Source organism: Phyllobates terribilis, unplaced genomic scaffold (genome assembly GCF_046119375.1).
Source record: "Phyllobates terribilis strain yellow unplaced genomic scaffold, ASM4611937v1 Scaffold_100__1_contigs__length_5926523, whole genome shotgun sequence".
Classification (NCBI taxonomy): Eukaryota; Metazoa; Chordata; class Amphibia; order Anura; family Dendrobatidae; genus Phyllobates; species Phyllobates terribilis.
In genome coordinates this window covers 74405-93705 of record NW_027362860.1, presented here as the reverse complement: position 1 = coordinate 93705, position 19301 = coordinate 74405, and the positions used below count along the sequence as shown (strand labels likewise).

The following is a 19301-nucleotide window of genomic DNA, read 5'->3' as shown; positions in this document are numbered from 1 at the left end:
GTAGGATGGGGGAGAGAGGGCAGCAGTTAACCTTGATGGAAGGTCAGATGGTGGTTTTGGGTTGAGTGAGGTGGGGGAAAGATGGTGAATTCAGTTTTTTCCATGTTAAGTTTCAGAAATGTATCAGAGAAGGATGAAATAGTGGACATAGTGGGATTTTGGTTAGTAAGGAGGTGATATCAAGTCCAGAGCGCTAGATCTATGTGTCATCAGCATAAAGATGATACTGAAAGCCGTGAGACTATGAGCTGTCCCAGGCCGAAGGTGTAAATGGAGAAGAGCAGTGTTCCTAGGACTGAGCCTTGGGGGGACGCTTACAGATAGGGGGTGAGATGAGGAGGTGGTATGCGAGTGGGAGACTCTGAATGTCCGTCTGTTAGGTATGAGGAGATCCAAGATTGGGTCAAGTCTGATGACAAGAGATGAGGCTGTAGTAAGAGAATGGTCCACTGTGTCAAAGGCAGATGACAGGTCCAGGAGGAGAATGGAGTAGTGTCGCTTGGATTTGGCAGTTAGTAGGTTGTTGGTAACTAGGCATTAACTTTATTGGTTGGGTGTCCAACTGTTGGGTCCTCATTATTTGGTAGACTAACTTTTATCCAGGGCTGTGGAGGTGGTAAGTCAAACCTCCAACTCCTCAATTTCCATGACACCAACTCCTTCATACATGGCTCATGGTTAAGTGATAAATTTACTGAAGCAGATTCATCTCAGCTAAAAGTCTAGACCCTTAGATTAGGACAGATGTTTATAGGACATTTCATAACTCTCCCAAATTCTTCTGAAAAATATTCCTTACAGACTACATTGAACTACTGTACCCAATTTTAGGAGTCTGTCCATTTTATACCGACTCCACCAAAATGGACTCAAGACTCCACAGCCCTGAAGCAGCAGTGCACATGCTCAACAGCTGCTCCCTTTATTCCCTGTGGAGCTGCTGAGCACTGTTCTGCTTTTTACAGCAGCCCCACAGAATGACAGGAGCGGCAACTAGGCATGCACCAAAATTTACTGAATAAAGGGCATGTATACACACGCTGAAGAAAGGTGCATGCACAGTTTTCTAAGTGATTCCTATTCTCGCCATTCAGACTCCCCCCATATGTGATCGATTGTTAAGCTATGCTTCAAATGTCATCACACTACATTACAGGATGATGTTTAATTATTCATATAAGTGCCCATGTCTGTCAAGAAGCATACAGGGATAACACAACAGCTGTCTTTCAGTTTCTGCATAGCTTACAAGGATTCACCTAGTCTGTTTTTAATAATGTGATGTCACAGGCCTAATGGGGAAGAGAATTAACTGGGTAGAAAGGCAAAATGAGCAATTGTAAGTACACAGTGCTATATAATATGGTGATTGCAATATATTAAGAGGATAAAAAAAATTGGGGGTGCTTTTTTTTTTTTTTTTTAAAGGAAACCTGTCACCAGCAAAATGCTATTAACCTGCAGATATGGGTTAATCTGCAGGTTAATAGCATTACTAACCTGCCCATAGCCAAACGCTGCAGATAGATGAGCTTTATTCTCCCTGGTGGCATTAAGTCATGGAGGCCTCACCAGTGCAGGTTCAGTCACTGGGCCTGACTAACAACCGGCCTCAGTGTAGAGCCAGTGTCAGTCAGTACTGGGGATGTGGTTACAGCCACCTCTCTGTACTCCGAGAAGTGACTGAACCAATGCCACCCTTGTGACAAACCAAATGCTGCTGGGGAGAATAAAGCGCCGGGCAGGTTAGTAGTGCCATTAACCAGCAAATGAACCCCATATCTGCAGGTTAATATAGTTTTTGCTGGTGACAGGTTCCCTTTAAGGAACCACTACTGCTGGGGCTTGTTTCCTTTCACTTAGCATGAGCCTTGATAGCTCACTTGCCAATTTCCTCCTGAAGCAACAGTCAATCTAAAGAGGCTGGGGCTGGGGGTGAAATATCCTGGGGTGGCAGAGAAGCCCCATCAAAGTTTTTATCCTCTTAATATAGCACTGTGTACAATGTCTCATTTTGCCTTTTCACCCAGTAAATTATTCTCTTGTCTCTGCTCTATGTAGAAACAGGAAGTATATTGTCCCTGCATTTATCATTCCCTCTTCAACTCGTGACCCAGCTGCATTGCTGGAATCAAGGTCTCTTCCTAAATTATGTTGCTTTTAGATAAAGGGAATGTCAGTGTTGCCACCTTAAGGAATTGTCCACAAATTAAGCAATTCTTTTGATCTAGTAGAAAACCACAACTTCTGAAGCAGTTGCACCTCAGTTTGTGCAGGACATGTATTGACTGCGATAGGGACCTCAGCCAATGATTCGGTATTGCTCAATCCGCACCTGACATTACCATAAAGTGGCCTTAGTAATCATCCATTCCTGCATGGTTATATTTGCTGTGGATAAGCCTTAAACCACAGGTGGAGACATTAAAGTAGGCTAACTACAAGCATTTGTTGGTTGCCACATGGGGAGATTCATTACTATAGCATCTATAACCATTTAATCTACCATTGTACTTAACAGGCCGTGACCACAAGAACATTGGCCGAGCAGTTGTGTCCAGGTTGTGTGTCAATTGTGAGAGATGGGTGTTGGCAGAATAAGCATTCTCCTGATGGGCACCTTATACTGCTTCATCTCTAGTGGGTGAGGTGTGGGGGACTACTTTAAAGCCTTAGGTTTTAAAAGGCACATGTACACTGCATGATGATTGGGTACATGAGTTTCCTGATAAAACACTAATTTTTCACTGCATCACCCAACTTTCAGCTAAAATGTTATTCAAGTTTGTAGAAAAAAAAAAAATGTTCTCATCAGCACATGCTGTAGAGAGTGACATTTCCACTAATTACTGATTATTCTGTGAATATCAGAAGCATGGAGGCAACACATGGGGCTCAGTGGGTAGCACCAAGTCATTGAATGAAATCCCACTAAGGACACAATCTGTAAGGAGTTTGTAGTTTCCTCTGGATATTCTGATAATCTAGAATCCCTGTCAGCCCTATTGGGGACAGCGATGATGTTTATAAAGCACTGTGGAATATGATGGTGCTATACAAGTAATGAATAGATCAGGGTGGACAGGTTATTAAACGACTGCCAATTGACAGATGTACAATGATCCCTTAGTCCAAGCATACCCCATTGGACATTCACTGAATTAGAATCAGCACTTGAGCCACCTTGAACAAACCAGTTCCAACACCTGCTGATTAAAGATGGAAAACATTTAAATATTTTTTTATTATGTGAAACATTAATAAAACAAACATTTCTACTAGAAATACAAGGTCATGCCTTTTCCAGTAGTTCCAGGAAAATGGGAAGATACACAACCATTTGTACAAAAGTCAGGACAAAGTGCTTTAAACCAAGGAAAGATGTACAGTCATACATGAAAGAAAAAAATGCCAGCATGGTAATTCAATTGTTCAGCCCAGGATCAGACTGGACTTTCCTCCAGGAGGGTTTCTTCTGCTGGGTACAGCTACAGGGGCAGCAGGTTGTGCAGGTTCTCCTGAAGCCTCTATCACAGGTTCTGTTTCTACAAAATAAAAAAGTGACATTAAAGATACTAGGATTAGCAGGCCATGTGCTAAAGCAGTGGCCAGAACCAGACAGAGGATAAGCACAATGTGAATTGTACTCACCAGGTACTTCTGCTTCTCCCTAGAAGAGAACAGATTTAAAAGTTAGAGAGATATCACAATGCATCCTATGTTTCTTATACCAGGGGTTGACAAAGTTATTCAGAATCTAGGAGCCAGCCAAAAAATTTAGGAGCCAGAATTTTTTTTTGTTGACAAACTGTACATATAGACCCCCTCACACACGGCGTCTCCCTGGGGAGCACGGCCTTTGTATGTACTTACACAGGTAGCGGGAGATGAGAACGGGCCCCCGGCCACAGCGATCCTTCCCCCCAGGGCCGGCTCCAGGTTTTTCTGGGCCCCGGGCGAAAGAGTCTCAGTGGGCCCTTTTAACACATACCACGATTCATGATGCACAGATACAGCGGAGAAATATAAATAAAATATAAATATATATATATATATATATTTTTTTTTTTTATTTATTTTACACATGGCCCAGCCTGCCCCCTCATCCTTCACATACGCAGACATATGCATGCGCGCGCACACACACACGCTACGCAGACATATGCATGCGCGCGCGCACACACACGCTACGCAGACATATGCATGCGCGCGCGCACACACACGCTACGCAGACATATGCATGCGCGCGCGCACACACACGCTACGCAGACATATGCATGCGCGCGCGCACGCTACGCAGACATATGCATGCGCGCACACACGCTACGCAGACATATGCATGCGCGCACACACGCTACGCAGACATATGCATGCGCGCACACACGCTACGCAGACATATGCATGCGCGCACACACGCTACGCAGACATATGCATGCGCGCACACACGCTACGCAGACATATGCATGCGCGCACACACGCTACGCAGACATATGCATGCGCGCGCGCACACGCTACGCAGACATATGCATGCGCGCGCGCACACGCTACGCAGACATATGCATGCGCGCGCGCACACGCTACGCAGACATATGCATGCGCGCGCGCACACGCTACGCAGACATATGCATGCGCGCGCGCACACGCTACGCAGACATATGCATGCGCGCGCGCACACGCTACGCAGACATATGCATGCGCGCGCGCACACGCTACGCAGACATATGCATGCGCGCGCGCACACGCTACGCAGACATATGCATGCGCGCGCGCACACGCTACGCAGACATATGCATGCGCGCGCACACGCTACGCAGACATATGCATGCGCGCGCACACGCTACGCAGACATATGCATGCGCGCGCACACGCTACGCAGACATATGCATGCGCGCGCACACGCTACGCAGACATATGCATGCGCGCGCACACGCTACGCAGACATATGCATGCGCGCGCACACGCTACGCAGACATATGCATGCGCGCGCACACGCTACGCAGACATATGCATGCGCGCGCACACGCTACGCAGACATATGCATGCGCGCGCACACGCTACGCAGACATATGCATGCGCGCACACACGCTACGCAGACATATGCATGCGCGCACACACGCTACGCAGACATATGCATGCGCGCACACACGCTACGCAGACATATGCATGCGCGCACACACGCTACGCAGACATATGCATGCGCGCACACACGCTACGCAGACATATGCATGCGCGCACACACGCTACGCAGACATATGCATGCGCGCGCACACACGCTACGCAGACATATGCATGCACACACACGCTACGCAGACATATGCATGCGCGCACACACACGCTACGCAGACATATGCATGCGCGCACACACACGCTACGCAGACATATGCATGCGCGCACACACACGCTACGCAGACATATGCGCGCGCACACACACGCTACGCAGACATATGCGCACATACACAGATAAAACAGACAAATATATATACACAGTCATATACACTGACATTCACTCACACAGACCCATTACTAATATTTTTAATATGGGGATTGGGGAAGCCTCACTCACCTGTCCCCGGTCCAGTGTCCTGTCCAGCAGCTCCTCGGGTATGGGGCAGTGCAGGGCCCCCGGCGTGTCACAGACTTCATGGCCCTGGAACATCAGAGGGGCCCAATTGCGGTCGGGTCCGGGCCCCTCCCACCCATCTGTGCAGGGCCTCCGCTCCAACGGTGTTTGATTGCCGGCACTCCCCCAGACATGGCCGCGTGCTGTGCCTGCTAGTAATGACGCGGCAGGAGCGACACAAGCACAATTAAAGGCGCAGTGCCGTCGACCCTGCCGTGTCATTACTAGCAGACACAGCTGGACAGCGTGCGGCCATGTCTGGGGGAAGTGCCGGCAATCAAGCAGCGCCTGCGTCCCTGAACAGGTGCCGAGGAAGCGGCCAGGGCCCCGACAGTGAGTGGGCGGGTGGGTGTGTGGGCCCGGGCCCCGACAGTGAGTGGGCCCCTCTGATTTTCCAGGGCCCCGGCACTTGCCTGGGTACGCCAGGTGCTGATGCCGGCCCTGCTTCCCCCGTAACCCAACTCTCCCTGTCCAGTCCTGGAGCATAAGGGGGGCGGAGCAAAGTGGAGAAGGCGGCCTGAGCGATACTGTCCCTGCTTCCTCCGATTGGATGACTCTGCAGGAGGTGGGATTGGATTGAGAGTATTTTTTTTTCTTCTCAACTCCTCAAGCACCAGGCAACATTTTCTAGGCGCCACTGGCGACCAGGCGCCTGGGTTTGTCGAGCCCTGTCTTCTACAAGTGCATGGTAAGATCTTTAGTGTGGCACCTGTCAGCAGGATTGTGCTCCGTAAACTACATACACTGTCAGGAGGGCGACATTACACTTAATATATGATCCCTTGGTTGATGAAATCCGTCCTGTGGTTCTTGCGTAATCTTTACTTTCAGTTTGGAGATAATGCTGATATGCCAGTGCTCTTCGGCAGCTCACATTCATCTGTATGCTTTTATGACAGCTCACTGCATTCACTGACCTGCCTCCTAATTTAGGAAATCTAGTAGTGTGGGGCCAGGTAAAATAGGAGGCAGGTCAGTGAAGGCACAGTGAGCTCTCATAAGAGCATACAGATGAATATGTAAGCAGAGCACCAGATAGAGCACCCCCCACAGGCCACCCTGGAGCAAGGGCATATCTCCAAACTGAAAGTAAAGATTACCGAAGAACCATAGGATGGATTTCATCAAGCAATATATCATTAATCAGTGTTATGTCACCCACCTGACAGTGTATGTAGTTTATGGAGCACAATCCTGCCGACAGGTGCGCTTTAACTTCCTATAGAAAGTCTTAGATGGTATGAGCACTAAGTTCCAAGATCATCTTAACTTGTCTCAGTATGAAGCCTAGTCTTGGCATTCCACATTGGCAACCTTGGTACCTCTTAGTTTACAATTATTGCATAAACCAATGTGCAGGGTGTATGACCATCCAAATATGCATGGCATCTCAAGCTACAGCAAAAGAAAAAAAAAATTCAGACTACTGAGTATTAAAGCGATTTTTCAAGTCTGATGTTGATGAACCATATATGTAATGGGTCAATAGGAGACAAGTGAAGAGAAACACCCAGCAATGCAGTGTACTGCTCTGTAAACTGCTTAGATTCAGTTACTGCCAGAGCCCAATTTAAAAAAGGGAAGTGCCAATAGGATCAACCCTCCTAAGCCATCTATGGTATATGGGCATGCAGGTAATAGAGATCATGTCTGCCCTCCTGCTCTCACTGCAGAGATTAGTGTGGTTATAACTACCAGTACAGCGGATGAAATATTGTCCCATTATGCAGATCTACACCTGGTCAAAATTGTTGGTACCCCTCATTTAATGAGAGAAAACTCTACAATGGTCACAGAAATAACTTAATCTGACAAAAGTAATTAAAAGTCTTTGAAAATGAACAAATGAAAGTCAGACATTACTTTTCAACCCTGCTCCCACAGAATTTAAAAAAATTAAACTCATGAAATAGGCTTTGACAAAAATAGTGGTGCCCCTGAAAATGTGACAAAAGGGCATGTTAAATCAAGTTGTGTCCACTAGTTAGCATCACGGGTGTCTACAATCTTGTAATCAGTCAGTGGGCCTGTATATAGGGCTACAGATACTCACTGTGCTGTTTGGTGACATGGTGTGTACCACACTCAACATGGACCAGAGGAAGCAAAGGAAAGAGTTGTCTCAGGAGATTAGAAAGAAAAATTATAGACAAGCATGTTAAAAAGGTAAAGGTTATAAGACCATCTCCAAGCAGCTTGATGTTCCTGTGACTACAGGTGCACATATTATCCAGAACTGTAGCCAACCTCCCTGGATGTGGCCGCAGGAGGAAAAATGACAAATCAAAGATGGGTAATATGAATGGTAACAAAATAGCCCAGGATAACTTCTAAAGAGATTAAAGGTGAACTTCAAGCTCAAGGAACATCAGTGTCAGATCGCACCATCTGTTTCATCCAAAGTGGAAATCTCAAGACTATCAAGGGATTCTAGAGAGATGTGCTGCACAGTGTCAGAAAGCTTGGTCTCGGTTGCAGGTCATGGGTCTTGCAACAGGATAATGACCCAAAACACAGTGAACATCTAAGAATGGCTAAGAGGAAAACATTGGACTATTGGCAAGTGGCCTTCTATGAGCCCTGACCTAAATTATATTGAGCATCTTTGGAAAGAGCTGAAACATGCCGCCTGGAAAAGGCAACCTTCAAACACGAGACAACTGGAGCAGTTTGCTCATGAGGAGTGGGCCAAAATACCTGTCAAGAGGTGCAGAAGTCTCATTGACAGTTACAGGAATCATTTGATTGCCTCAAAAGATTGTTCAAAATATTAAGTTAAGAAGAACCATCATTTCTGTCCAGGCCTATTTCAAGAGTTTAATTTAAAAAAAAAATTCTGTGGAAGCAGGGTTGAAAAGCAATGTCTGACTTTCATTTGTTCATTTTCAATTTATTACTACTTTAGTCAGATTCAAGTTATTTGTGACCATTGTGGGTTTTTCCCCTTATTATATGAGGGGTACCAACAATTTTGACCATGTGTATATGCCGTCAGCTCAACATCTGCAGGTGTCCTCACAGCGGATCTGTCATTACAAGGAGCCACAGCTCTGACAGTGGACTCCTGGTCTCTGTCAGTCATTACATGTCTAATACTGCTAACGCCTCCTTTCATTTATAGCTCTGGAGGCAGATTCTCATGCAGATCAGTGGCCGGCCCATATAACAGCTCATTTAGATACAAGGAAACATGGCTCTCTGGAATAAGATTGCAGATGTTATTCAGCTTCCTCTGACCTGCATGCCAATAAAGTATCTTGAGGGAATGTCAGCGAGATCATACCTAAGGTGTTTACAGAAAACACCTATCTAAAGGCAGTTCTAAGAAAAGAGGTCAAAGGACAGCTCCCTGTGTTCAGTGCCAAGTCACTGCTTCTGGTGTCCATTTGGCTGCAGTGCTGTCAATGGTGACATTGCTGTAGACAGTAAGCTCAGCTGGCTTGCCAGTTGCAAGCAATTGATGACATGAATTCAGACACCAGGTGCAGCGCTGAGACCGCTTTACACACCATTAAGAAAACACACTGACAACCACAGCAACCCCCTTATACCCCTTTAAACAGTCACCAATACATTGTAGCATTACTGAGAAGGAAAGCATGAATGAAGCATGTACAACCCAGATTATAGGAAGTGACAAATGCAGGAAGAATGCATCATCCACATCAGCAGTAGACTAGATCACAGCATGAGTCATCAGATCCTTCCTTGTGGAGTATGGTGACAAAGCAGGTCACCTGCAGCCATTAGACAGGTCAGTGTTACAATAACTGACTCAGATCAACAGGGCTGTGGAGTCTAAGCCAAACTGACTCAGAAGCCCTGGTCACTGAGTGTACATAAAGTGCAGCACAGATTCATCTCAGGATTTCAGCTCTTAGTTGAGATCAGGAACAGACATTCACCAACTTTCCCAAATTCTTATGAAAACATTTACAGCACATCCTGCATTGTACTACTGTACCCAATTTATTATACATTTTAGTAGTCAGTCCATTTTATACCTACTCAAGTGTAAACTATTCCCCTGCTACATATCCAGATAAACCACAGCAACCTCACAACCCATGTGGGATGTCACAATTAAGGTGCTTAAAGGGAACCAGTCAGGATGATTTACATATGGAATTAGTGGTATACTTTAGGGGCTCATGCCCCTGCCCCTGCCCCCCCCCCCCAAAAAAAAAGCATGCATGTCCTTTGGCACATTGATCTCTAAAGGAACATTTACAAGATAATCAGGAATGAGTGTTGGCAAGATAAGTGACGTTGGTGTTTTTACAGTGAACAGTTGATCACCTGATGAATGATCAAAACACTTGTTCATCAGGTGAAATTGTTTGCACAGCATAATTACTCAATGGTGCATCATCCTGTGTAATCATGATGTGCAGCGCTGAGGACTATGGCAGCCTATCTGCACTGGGCAATCTAGTGTAGGTGTGATCTGTCTGTACAGGCAAGTGATGTTCACTGATCAGTCTGCTCAGTGGCAGTGTGTTTACTGACTGGTGGTCCTATTGTGCCAACAGTTGGTCTCTAAACAGATCTTTAGTTGTGGGAAATTTACCCCAGCTAATTTCAGTGTGTAGCAATACAAAAGACAGTGCACTTCTAGTTGTAAGAGCCATATGCTTAAGGTTAGCCTTCTCATCAGATGAGATATAAGAGGCATCAATTATTGGGGACTAGATTTTAGAGCCATACCACTACATACATGTAAAAACCATGCTGAGAGTTTAATATGCTGATTTTAGACACACCAGATTCTAAACCCCAGATAAAGCAGGCTTGTTGGCAAGAGTAACCAAGATAAATGGGATCAGACAGTCAACATGCCTGATCCTTCTACAAGCTGCCCTGCCTGATGTGGCAGGTTGGGAAGGAGATGTGAGGCAGCTAAAGCTGAACTTTCCACCAACTCATGGACACCTTTGTAGACAGTTCTTTGCCAGCTAATCCTTAAAGTATATATTGAGCAATTTGTCACCCTGCTAGGATCGAGATTAGGATTTAAAACATCATTTGTCATACGAGTTATTTTTTTATACTAACCATGTATTCTGTGGCATCACTGTATTCATCCTGTGTACATGTTCTGTGTGGATCATCCCCACAAGCTGCACTTTCTGAAGCTCCTAGAAGACAGGACATCTTTATCACACAGAGCAAGCCTTGCAGAATGTCAGCCAGATGGATATGGGAGATAAGGCATTCATAAACACAGCATCAGTTTGGAGGCATGCGACTCTGGAAACCACTAGCCAAGCTGAACTTGCTGCTAACCAGCAGTCTTAGAGCCATAGACAATTTCTGTAAGCCGACTCCTGGCTTTAGGAGTCAAAGCAGGCAAGTTGATTTTCTCATGGCCATTATCCACTTGCAAGAACAATTAGATGAGCTCCTTGTTTACTGCAATAAACATAATCCGTTCCATTTGAATTTCACATTTAATGCAATTTTTTTAATCCTAGACAACATTTAAAAGGTGTTGTCTGCATTTGATACTGATGACCCATCCTAACACCATGTTACTAATATTAGATTAGGTGGGGTGGAGATGTAGGACCTGGCACTGCCACCAGTCCGTGCAGTGACTGCATCCAGCTGCTGTCAGATATAACATCAGTGGTGGGGTGCCTGGAGCTGAATCCCCAGTGTACTAGCCCAATGATAAATGCCTAGACCACCACTTTATAATCAGCTTCTGCTTAAACAGACAATGCAAGCTGCTAAAATACCTTAGAGTGTTCTCAAATTGTGTTTAATTGCAGAGATGCCACCAATCAAGAGACTAGCCCTGTGCCACAGCACTTTACTATTAGTGTCAGTCCCACAGACTGACCACTATAGAGAAGGTCATAAAACTGCTCCATTCAAATGGAAGACAATCCCCATTCCCTGCGAGACCCCAGCAATTACAATGCACAGCTTCTTCAGTTATGTAGAGCAGTCTAATGGGAAAAAGAAGTCATGGAGAGTTTTACAGGCAGTGGCACAACTTCCCTGTAACCACTCATGCAAGGTTTGATGGCTTTAAGCAGCTTGTCACAGGTTCTTTGGAACTTTGACAATTTCTTTCCTTTGTGTCAAGCAGATCTTGGAAGTAACTCGAGCAATGCAGAGATGTTTAGGTGCAACAGTCACAAGTTGTTCTTTTAAGAGACCATGAAAATCATCTTTATGTTGTACTCAGTCATGTACATTTGCACTTTGAAACTGACATTCTGGTTTTAGAACACTTTCTATGGCTGCAGTTAAGACAAACCATTTAGGCTGGGTGCCCACGTAGCGTTTTTCAAGCGTTTATGCTGCGGAATTTCCGCAGCGTAAACGCTTGTGAAATGCTAGGTAATCCACACCCCATGGTCCCCAAGGGGATTCCGCAAGTTCTATGCACATGCTGCGGATTTTTCCGCAGCGTTTATGCTGCGTACAAAAATCCGCAGCATGTCATTTAATTTTGCGGAAGCGCAGCGGAACTCCCGCCATTGACTTGCATTGAGATGCATAGAATCCGTGTCTGTACATTTGTACAAGCGGCTTCTATGCGTCTCTATGTGCGGATGGTACCCAGTTCTGGAGGAGAGAAGACTCTCATCCAGACCTGGGTACCATTGTACCTGTAAAAAAAGACTAAAACAAATAAAGTTTATACTCACCTTTCCGAAGGCTTCTCTCTGAATGCCGGCATTGCTTGAGGACCTGCGGTGACGTCACAGTCATGCGACCGCAGGCCCTTCACCGCTCTGTCTCACGATATGCCGGCAGCCGGGAACCAGACAGGAACGAGCGCTGCAGCCACGCTGGGGCATCGGGGGTGAGTATAGCTTTATTTGTTTTAATTTTTACGGTTCACACTGTATAAATCCATGCTGTTTGCATGGATTTATATAGTGTGACCTAGTTGTCAAGCACTTTCCAAGTGACGCTATCGCCTGGAAAGCGTTTGTCAATCGGCATGCGTTTTTTCTGCCAGGGAGATGCAGAAATTTTCTGCATTGTGGGCACATAGCCTTACTTGCATTCCCCAGTGCAGTCTCAGACTTAGTGCGCAGCACTGATTTCACATGCTGCAGCCAGTGAGCTCAGCCCAAGTAGACTGTCACCAAGCTCACTGACTGCAGTGCAGACTTCACATCAGTACAGGAAGCAGGCATGGGTGGAGACTGGCTGACCAAAGGTGCATGAGTCAAGCAGTATAAAAACTAAACTGAGGAGGGAATGGGGTGGTCAATGAGACTGGAAAATCCCTTTAATACATTCTGATACCACTCATTGTCAGTACATGCTCTATTGACCATGTCCACTCAGAACTGACAGATTAAACCATTAAAGGGAATCTGTCACCCCCTGGGCAATATCAGACCTCTACTATGGGCATACAGGTGATAGAAAAGTAAATCTATACTTATAGATATGTCCCATAGCAGAGGTCTGATTGCAGAGAAATCTGGTTTTATAAAGTCTGTTTTCTGCCTAGCAAACCCCTTTTATCTGCTTACTATTCACCTAAATTGCTGCCAAGTTACCATATCCTCCCCCCTCCCCATCACAGGGCCCTGAGATGTGCCCTGCTCACCCCCCCAGACACCAAGCCTCTTGAAAACTGACTTTATAAAACCAGATTTCTCTGCAATCAGACCTCTGCTATGGGCCATAAAGGTATGTATAGATTTACTTTTCTATACAATGTATGGCCATAGAGGTCTGATATCACCTGGGGGGTTCCCTTTAAAGGGTTTTTTTATGCCAAGGAAAGTGGACCTGTAAATATTTAAAGCAGCAGGTATTCACACTCCCCTAGTGCCAACACCCTTCCACATGCTGAGGTCTTGTCTACAGCATAATGCTGGCAATACATATCACCACTAAAGCCAATCACTGAGCACAGCAGCTGTGCAGAGGTAGATGGCATGAGTCACTGTGCTCCAGTAGTAGTTAGCACTGTCAACCTGATGTCACTGCTGCAGTCAGGACACTGAAACCCAAGCATGAGACTGCTAGGCCTAGGGAGGTAGGGCTGTGGAGCCAGCAAGCCAAACCTCCAACTCCCTCATACATGGCTCATGTGTAAGTGATAAATTTACTGTAGCACAGATTTATCTCAGCTAAAAGTCTAGACCCTTAGATCAGGAATAGGACATTTCAGAACTTTCCAAAATTCTTATGAAAAAGTATCCCCGAGAAACTGAATTGAACTATTGTACCCAATTTATTATATATTGTAGGAGTCGGAATCAGTCCATTTTATACTGACTCCACTGCCCTGCAGGGAGGCCAAGTACCAGCTCTTATTTTAAGTGTACAAGAGTCAGGGTTCACATTCCTTAAAGTGGAAAGCCCCTTTAATGCATTCCCAGAAAGAAAACAAGGAATTGTACAATGCAGTGTTTTAAAGAAAAGTTGCTACAGGATTGCCATTTTAGAAGAAACAATTATAAGCAATAGGAAAGTCTGGTGCTCATACAAGCGATTAACAATTTAGTGAAGCATTTACATGAGATCAATTGATTTTACTTAGATCAGACACTTCAGCATTCAAGGCTCTTGACCAAACTCACCACAAGCAAAGCAAGAGGTCAAAATTATGGATTGCTTTGTCTAATATGCATTTCATGGTGGCCATCCATGATGTATACAAGTCTGTCAGCTGCTCCTATAGAGCATCTTGTCACAGAAGGCAGCCCACACCATCAGGACTGAGCTAGTCCTCATGATAGCCCCCTCCCTCCCCTTTGTAGACATCTCCAGTCCTGTAGTTAGCAGGAAATTAAAGGGAATCTGTCAGGAGTTCACATCCCAAACTATATGTACATGTCTGAGAAAGTTACAAATCCACCAATACCTTTACATGGCCACTCCATTCCTGTTACAATGGAGCATTTGAATTGATATGTAAATGTCCATGGTAGATCTGAAGCCTCCGTCATTCCAGCTCTATTTCTCACTCAGACCACAATCTCCACCTCCTGCTTGACTGGCAGCCTGCACCATTTAAGTTCAGACAAAGGCCAGTGCTAGGTGGGGAATAGAGCTGGAGTGACAGGCTTCAGACCTACAAATAGCTCTTCAGCCTAAATTACATAGCAATTCAAACAGATTCTCAGTAAATGAGGACCAGACTGGCCATGTAAAAGGTACTGCTGGAATTGATTTATATGCAGATTTAGCCCTTTCAAAGACATTTGGGAGGTGAAAGCTTCCCAACAAAGGAATTTTGGTATGTGTTCCTAAATGCCAAATATGTAACATTACCACCCCATTCATTATGCAGATAAGGGTGGCATAAATCCCAGGACGCATAGTCAATTCACCTGGAGATCTGCTACTGCTGCCAACATCCATCTAATATATGCAACATTAAACAAGGTGAGGTACATAGGAATAATTTACCAGGCTCAGAAGCGCAAGATGTAGGTGCCGGCTCATTGTCAGGTATGCCAAATATGTTGGAAGCCATCTTGTGTCGTCTAGCAGGTTGTTGCTGCTTTGAAGCTTCAACGCCAAAAGAAAAGCTGGAGCCACCACCAGGAGGTCTCAGGACCCTGGAATAAAGATTTACTGGGATAAGCCAAAGCGTGAGATCATTGCAACCACACCATCCAACACAAGCAGACTTTTTGCACTCATTAAAGGGGTTGTGTCCAGTGGAAAGTACTCCACACCTATCCACAAGATATATGATGCAGTCCAGATCAGTGGTGTTTGCACCAATCAGAAAGGAGGACCATTATTACCATCAGAATTAAGTGGCAGTGAGCATACCCAACCCTCATAGGGCCCTATAGGGGGCAGTGTACCAGACACATTGCTGCTCTAGTCTAGCAGGGATAACCATGCCCCTTACTGCTGTATCCATGGCATCACCACCATATTGTCAGTCAGACCTAGTCCTCTAAAGACAGTCTCCTGCTGGTAAAAAAAAAAAAGTTAAAAATTGACTATTGAAGCCACACTGCCCTGGAATAAGGCCCTCATGCCATATGTTGTGCTGCTCTTAGATTAATTGCAAAAACCTGCTGACAGATTCCCTATAAATGTCTTGTAAAAAACACTGGAGCTCCCAGAATCTGCTGCTCTTGTTTTGCTATATTGTAGGAATATTCAGATTAGTTTCTTCTAGAGTACCACATGTGAAATCTCTGCTTTGCAGCCCAACTGGGTGCCTCTTCAGTCCTCTGGGGTATGTGCTTTCACCTCTAACCTCTTAGACACTGTCAATCTCAGCTCAGCAGCCTCAGACTCCTAGATCACTTGCTATGATGAGATTGGCAGCATTTGGGAAGGGGTGAAAGCACATACAGGAGAGTGAAGAAACCCATCTGGACTGCAAAGCAGAGATTTCACATTTGTTGCTTTTGGAGTGATGCACACAAGGGAAGAGTGGCAGAATCAGTGGAGCTCAGGGATTTTTACAAGCTATGCAACTCTATTTTTTGAGCAAGTGACCAGTCCTCTTTAAAGCAAATGGGTCACCAGGTTTTTTCCCTCACCCATCTGAGAACAGTATGATGTAGGGGCATAGATGCCAAATCCAGCAGTGTCACTTGCTGGCTGCTTGCTGTCATTTTGATAAAAATCCCCATTTTATTTGCTGCATAGCAACCAGTTCTGAGCTATATAGACCTGCTCCTACCACTGATTGGTGACTGAACACTGCATAGGCAGAAAGCAGCTAATCAGTGCTGGAGGTAGGATTATACAGAGCTCATGAATATGGATGACTACATGGCAGCCAGTCTACTAGTCCTCCAAGTAGTATGCCGTTTAACAATTTAATCAAAAGTGACAGCACTGGAATCAGGGTCTTACACTGCTCTCAGATTAGGTGGCAAAATACTGTGACAGATTCCCTTTAACAGTGACTCCACCCACCACTGATGGTTAAAGGGATTGTCTACTTCAGGAAATTGGGCCTTAAATTGTAAAATACATTGATCAGTTTGCTCAAATACTCTTGCTGGGTCCAGGGCTCCCTGCAGCTGCACTGGTCCTGGTGTGACCAGTATAGATGGCTCATCTCACCAGCACAGGCCCCAACCTCAGTGACTGGCTAGAGCAGTGGCACAGGATATTGGCATTACTGCGATACTTAACACTGATACCAGAGCAGTGGCAGGGAGCTGGACCCAAAGGAGTGAGAATTCTATGTAAAATACATAGACTGGGGCCCACTTCTGAGATGTCAACCCCTTTAATGTACAGTAACAAAGCTTTAGATGCACTTTTAAAAACTACACCAGTCAAAATACAAACCCAGCCTTATAAGGGAGGAAGGGGGGGGGTGTAAAGTCCTGAGGTTCAATGTGTCAATTAGATCTCATTCAGATGAAAGGATTGCGGACAGTTTAGCATTCAGATTGAGGCCATAGATCCCAGCCTGACCCAAATTAACAGCACCCTAGACCCCAATTACTTAGTTGGGAAGTCAAAGGCAAACTCATGGCTGGACTGGGACTGGTCCCTTCATGACAGCCATCCGAGTGCAGCACCAAGTGGCTTTTAGGCTGTGTGCCCACGTAGCATTTTTCAAGCGTTTTTGATGCGGAATTTCCGCAGCGGAAATGCTTGTAAAACGCTTGGTAACATGCACCCCATGGTCCCCAATGGGATTCCGCAAGTTCTATGCACATGCTGCAGATTTTTCCGCAGCGTTTATGCTGCGTTCAAAAATCCGCAGCATGTCATTTAATTTTGCGTTTCCGCAAGCAGAATTGCCTTTGTTCAATGCATAAAAAACGCAAGGCAATTCCGCATGTGGAAAACGCGTGATAAACGCGCGAAAAAAGCGCGATAAACGCGTGCGGAATTCCGCATGCGTTTTTCCGGGAGAGGACTTGCATTTATGCAGCAGAAATTTTCTGCTTCATAAATGCAACGTGGGCACATAGCCTTAGTTTGAGTTGGCCACTGATGTCAGATCCATGGTTTGATAGGCCAAGTACAGACCACGACATGTTGGCCTATGAGGCCAAAATATTGAGGCCAGCAGTGCATGCATCATGGTCTGTACAATGCCCGCAACACCAGCGTGAATCCTGCCTTAAATACAATTGGTGCATTCCTAACAAAAAAATTTGTTTTAGGACTGCTGAATAAGATTTCTTTACTCCAAATTTCTGTGACCAAATACTGTCTGTGTAAAGACCCTCTTATTGCTGCCATGCATCAAACTATCCAGGCTGTAGAAAACCCCTATATATAAAGATTCCAGACCGCTGCGACATGTAGTAAAGAATCAGCCATGCTGGAATAGCGCACATGTCACTACTACATTTCCTTTGTTAAATCTTCTCCGGGAATACAGCAGCTGATCCGCCTCACCCCTCATAACTGGGACAGATACAGACTACTCATCGCCTAGTAATTCAGCAGGGGAGGAGGAAGCAGCAAGACCCCAGCTGACAGCAGCACAAAATTCCCAATGGTAACCCCACCCTGAAAGGAAAATGCAATCCATGACAGATGGAGAGAGAGTGCCAAACCAGGCCAATTCTGCACATCCAGGATCACATCTACATAGTAAGGAAAAGCCAAGTGTCAGCCTAAACTGGGGGGGATCCTCAAGGAAATCCCAGTAGGCTAGGGATTAGGGCAGTGCATGGATAAAATGGCATCTACTGCAGATTTTAGCAGGATGAGAAGCAGATGACTCAAGAATTGCAGTACAGACTATTTTAGGTCACTATTAGATGTCTGATTTTCCATAAGGAGCCCACTATTATCCCATACACCCCAGTGATGCCAGGGTAAAGGGCAGCTTATCCACTGATCCAGCCTCAGGTCAGGAGTCACAGCATTCCCATGTTACCCTAGACAGTGCAGTTTTAACTATTACCAGATTAACAATTAAATCCAGATTATAATCCACTCAACACCAGGGATTACAGACTCACTAGCCACAGATCAGGGATGAAGTAACGATCAAAACACACTGCAGATGGAAAGCAGTAGATGCTGGCACTTGTAGTACACCCAGGAGTCAATTTAAACAACAGACAGCCCCATGATCAGTCGGCTCCACACAGGACATACACATACGTTACCGCCATACCGCTCATTCCCTTCAGACCATTACCTGGAGCTACTACGGCTTTCGGGGTCGAGCCCTTTGAATGTAGAAGTAGTTGTCATTTCGTCTGCCGGTAGCTAGCTACTAACAAGCGAAGTGAAACGTTACCGCATTTATATATAGGGTTACGCCCCTGGTGGTTTCTTATTGGTCGCTTCGAACCGTTACTCCTCCTCTGATTGGCTAGTAGCTGTAGTCTGCATAGACTGTTGGACGTTACTACCGCCACTCTAGCATCAGCATCTGCTTTCTGCGCATGTGACGTAGAAAATCCCGCCCACTGACATAAAGTCACCAATGACAGGAGAAGCCGGTGTCTGCTCCGTGCTTTCATTGGCTCGTGAGCCTGTCGGTCATTTTTTCATTCTTTCTTTGTGAGTGAATGCTGGTGGCGGTGTGAGGTCACTGGGAGGGAAAGTGGTCCTGCAGGAAGGAGTGGAGAAAATCTGGGTGGGGTGTCTGGCCACCAGCTCATCTGAGTACTCCATTAGCAATGCGGTACATAGGGCACAGCACGGTGTGACGGGTTTATTAAGGGGATTTCCAAATGGGCACAGGAAAACCTCATTACCTCTAGAGCTCATTATTAAGGGGATGTACATTTGG

The 19301-nt window shown here is 45.6% G+C and overlaps 1 protein-coding gene across 1 annotated transcript; it reads right to left on the bottom strand.

Annotated features, from left to right (window-relative positions):
* Positions 1-3213: 3213 nt before the first annotated feature.
* Positions 3214-18854, bottom strand: JPT1 (Jupiter microtubule associated homolog 1). Its single transcript, XM_073663144.1, has 5 exons — positions 18702-18854; positions 15017-15168; positions 10676-10758; positions 3652-3670; positions 3214-3545 (listed from the first exon to the last, which is right to left on the bottom strand). Exons 1-5 carry the CDS (start codon positions 18755-18757, stop codon positions 3433-3435), a joined length of 423 nt encoding a protein of 140 aa, XP_073519245.1. The 5' UTR covers positions 18758-18854; the 3' UTR covers positions 3214-3432.
* Between the last annotated feature and the right edge of the window lie 447 nt (positions 18855-19301).